Genomic DNA, 2,500 nt, shown 5'->3' on the forward strand with positions numbered 1-2,500 from the left:
ATATACAATTACAGTGACGTTTGGTCTCATTTCACCATGCCCACGTCAAAAAGGAGAAATTGTTGGAGAAATGCTCGGCTCTGCCAAGTACAACAATAATAAATATGGTCAGGAGAAATAAGGGGGCATTGAGAGAAATTGAGTTGTAGTGTGAGGAGAATGCTGTAGGGATCAGTACAGGTATTATGGTGTCTTGTGAGTGACTTGCATTAGCTCACGTTACCTACTTCCCATTAAAAATGAACAAACATCAGTAGTAATGAATTTCCTTGAGGTAATTCTGGTTGCTGCATGACGAATATCCCCTAGTGGCATCATCAATAGAAGCATAGTCTGCTTTCTAACTGCATCATATCAAAAATAAAACCCTCCTGTAAATAAATGCAGTGTACGTGTTGATGGAAAATGTGGCAGTAAAATATCCTCATTGCACAAAACCAACCACTCAAACTCAAACATGATAGCTCTGTTTCTTTACATTTTGGGTAACTAGTGGATTTCACAGGTTCCAGTTGCTGCAGCCTGTAACGCAGTAATTCACAACTTTGGAAAGCAGTGCATTTGAAACCTACATTGTTGAAAAACAACTGTGTGGCCTCACAGCAAGAAGGTTCTGGGTTCGAATCCAGATCGTTCCGGGCCTTTCTGTGTGGAGTTTGTATGTTCTCCCCATGTTTGCGTGGGGTTCCTCTGCGTGCTCCAGTTTCCCCCACCATAAAAAAAAAACATGTACTAGGTTCTCCAGTCAGTGCCCTTGATCAAGGCGCTGTAAATGACTGCTCCCTTGAGGAGCTAAATGCAGAGAATGAATTTGGCTACATGTATGTGTATGTGACAATAAAGTACCTTTACTTTTTATTCTTCCTTGTGGCTCGTAAAACATGTAAAGTAAACATATATATAATTTCCTAGGTGTGTGACGTGTGTATGTGTGTGTGTCTGAATTGTTTGTGTGTTTCCAGCGGCATGTGGCGGTCTCCTCTCTAAGTTAAACGGGACCATCAGCACTCCTGGTTGGCCTAAAGAGTATCCGCCCAACAAGAACTGTGTGTGGCAGGTGGTCGCTCCCAATCAGTACCGCATCTCTATGCAGTTTGAGGCCTTCGAGTTGGAGGGTAATGAGGTTAGTGTGTGTGTGTGTGTGTGTATATGTATGTGTGTGTGTGTGTGTGTGTGTGTGTGTGTGTGTATGTGTGTGTGTGTGTGTGTGTGTGTGTGTGTGTGTGTGTGTGTGTGTGTGTGTGTGTGTGTGTGTGTGTGTGTGTGTGTGTCAATTATACAGAGATGCTAAGCATAGTAGCCGCCTTGTGGATGCGTGTTACATGAGCCTTATTATTTGTGTGTTTAGGTGTGTAAATACGATTACGTGGAGGTGCGCAGCGGCCTTTCGTCCGACTCAAAGCTGCATGGTAAATACTGTGGCACCGAGGTCCCTGAGGTCATCACCTCTCAATATAACAACATGAGAATTGAGTTCAAGTCTGACAACACCGTCTCCAAGAAAGGCTTCAAGGCTCACTTCTTCTCAGGTAAGACACGAGTGTTACACCTGTGTGTATGTGTGTGTGTGTGTGTGTGTGTGTGTGTGTGTGTTTTCAGTGGGTGGGCAGACTAGTGTATTCTGTTTGGAACATACAGATGGACAGTGGAGAAGTTAATTATGCTGCAGTAGCATTATGAGAAGCTTCTAGTGTGGATATTTTGATACTTTAATTTCAGCGTGAAACTGGCTCGCAACTGGAATTCATTGTAATGATATAAAATGTGAAAGCTCACCTGGTTTTTCACCTGCAGACTATTTCCATCCCTATAACAACATTGATATTGGATGAACCTGCAACTGCCCCCAAAATTGTTTTTGAATGGAGCGCAAAACCAGGGTCATTACCTGTCCTCCTCCCCCTACCTCCATACCTTTACTTTTCACTGTGCCACATGAACGTCACACTCATTCCTGCATTTGCATGGGGTGTTGGCACTGAACATATTGTATATATACAGTATATGTGTACTTTTTACATTCCTGATTCCTGAGCTGCCCACCTCCATTGTGTGTTAATTTGTGTGTATTTCTGCTTGCATGTTTTTTAGTATTTGTGGAAATAGCCATACTGTATGTTATGTGTGCACACCCATCTGTTTTTCTGCCAGTCTTACCATTGCTGTATCTGTCTGTCATGCTGTGTCTCCTGAGCTTCAACTGGCTCTCAGGCCTCCTGCACACCCACCCACCCTGCACTCTGCCCTCTCTCCCTCAGACAGGCTGGCTCTGTGTCAAGAACGTTTGATTGTGTTTGAGTCATGCCAGGACATAAAGCGCGGCCGCTCTCTCACTCGTGGCCATTTCAACAACAAGCTGGCAACCTCATCAAAGGTCAGAGGTAACATGACCTCACAATCGGAATCTCTGATTGGCTCTGGTCTACCGTGTGATGAGGGAATGGATGGATCCTGTTTTAATGGCGTGGATCATTGTTTAATCCATTCTCCTCCCGAGGGA

The 2,500-nt window shown here is 44.1% G+C and overlaps 1 protein-coding gene across 3 annotated transcripts in view; it reads left to right on the forward strand.

Annotated features, from left to right (window-relative positions):
* The window catches only part of tll1 (tolloid-like 1), a 52,275-nt gene that overhangs the window by 32,516 nt on the left and 17,259 nt on the right, over positions 1-2,500 (forward strand). For 2 of the 3 annotated variants that reach the window (XM_036000119.1, XM_031276985.2), the window contains 3 exons: positions 963-1,123; positions 1,349-1,529; positions 2,259-2,381. In XM_036000119.1, the coding sequence (XP_035856012.1) occupies positions 963-1,123; positions 1,349-1,529; positions 2,259-2,381 (465 nt within the window). The remainder of the gene's footprint in view (positions 1-962; positions 1,124-1,348; positions 1,530-2,258; positions 2,382-2,500) is intronic. The other variant, XM_031276983.2, reaches the window with a different exon arrangement.

This window comes from Sander lucioperca, chromosome 4 (assembly GCF_008315115.2).
Source record: "Sander lucioperca isolate FBNREF2018 chromosome 4, SLUC_FBN_1.2, whole genome shotgun sequence".
NCBI classification, from domain to species: Eukaryota; Metazoa; Chordata; class Actinopteri; order Perciformes; family Percidae; genus Sander; species Sander lucioperca.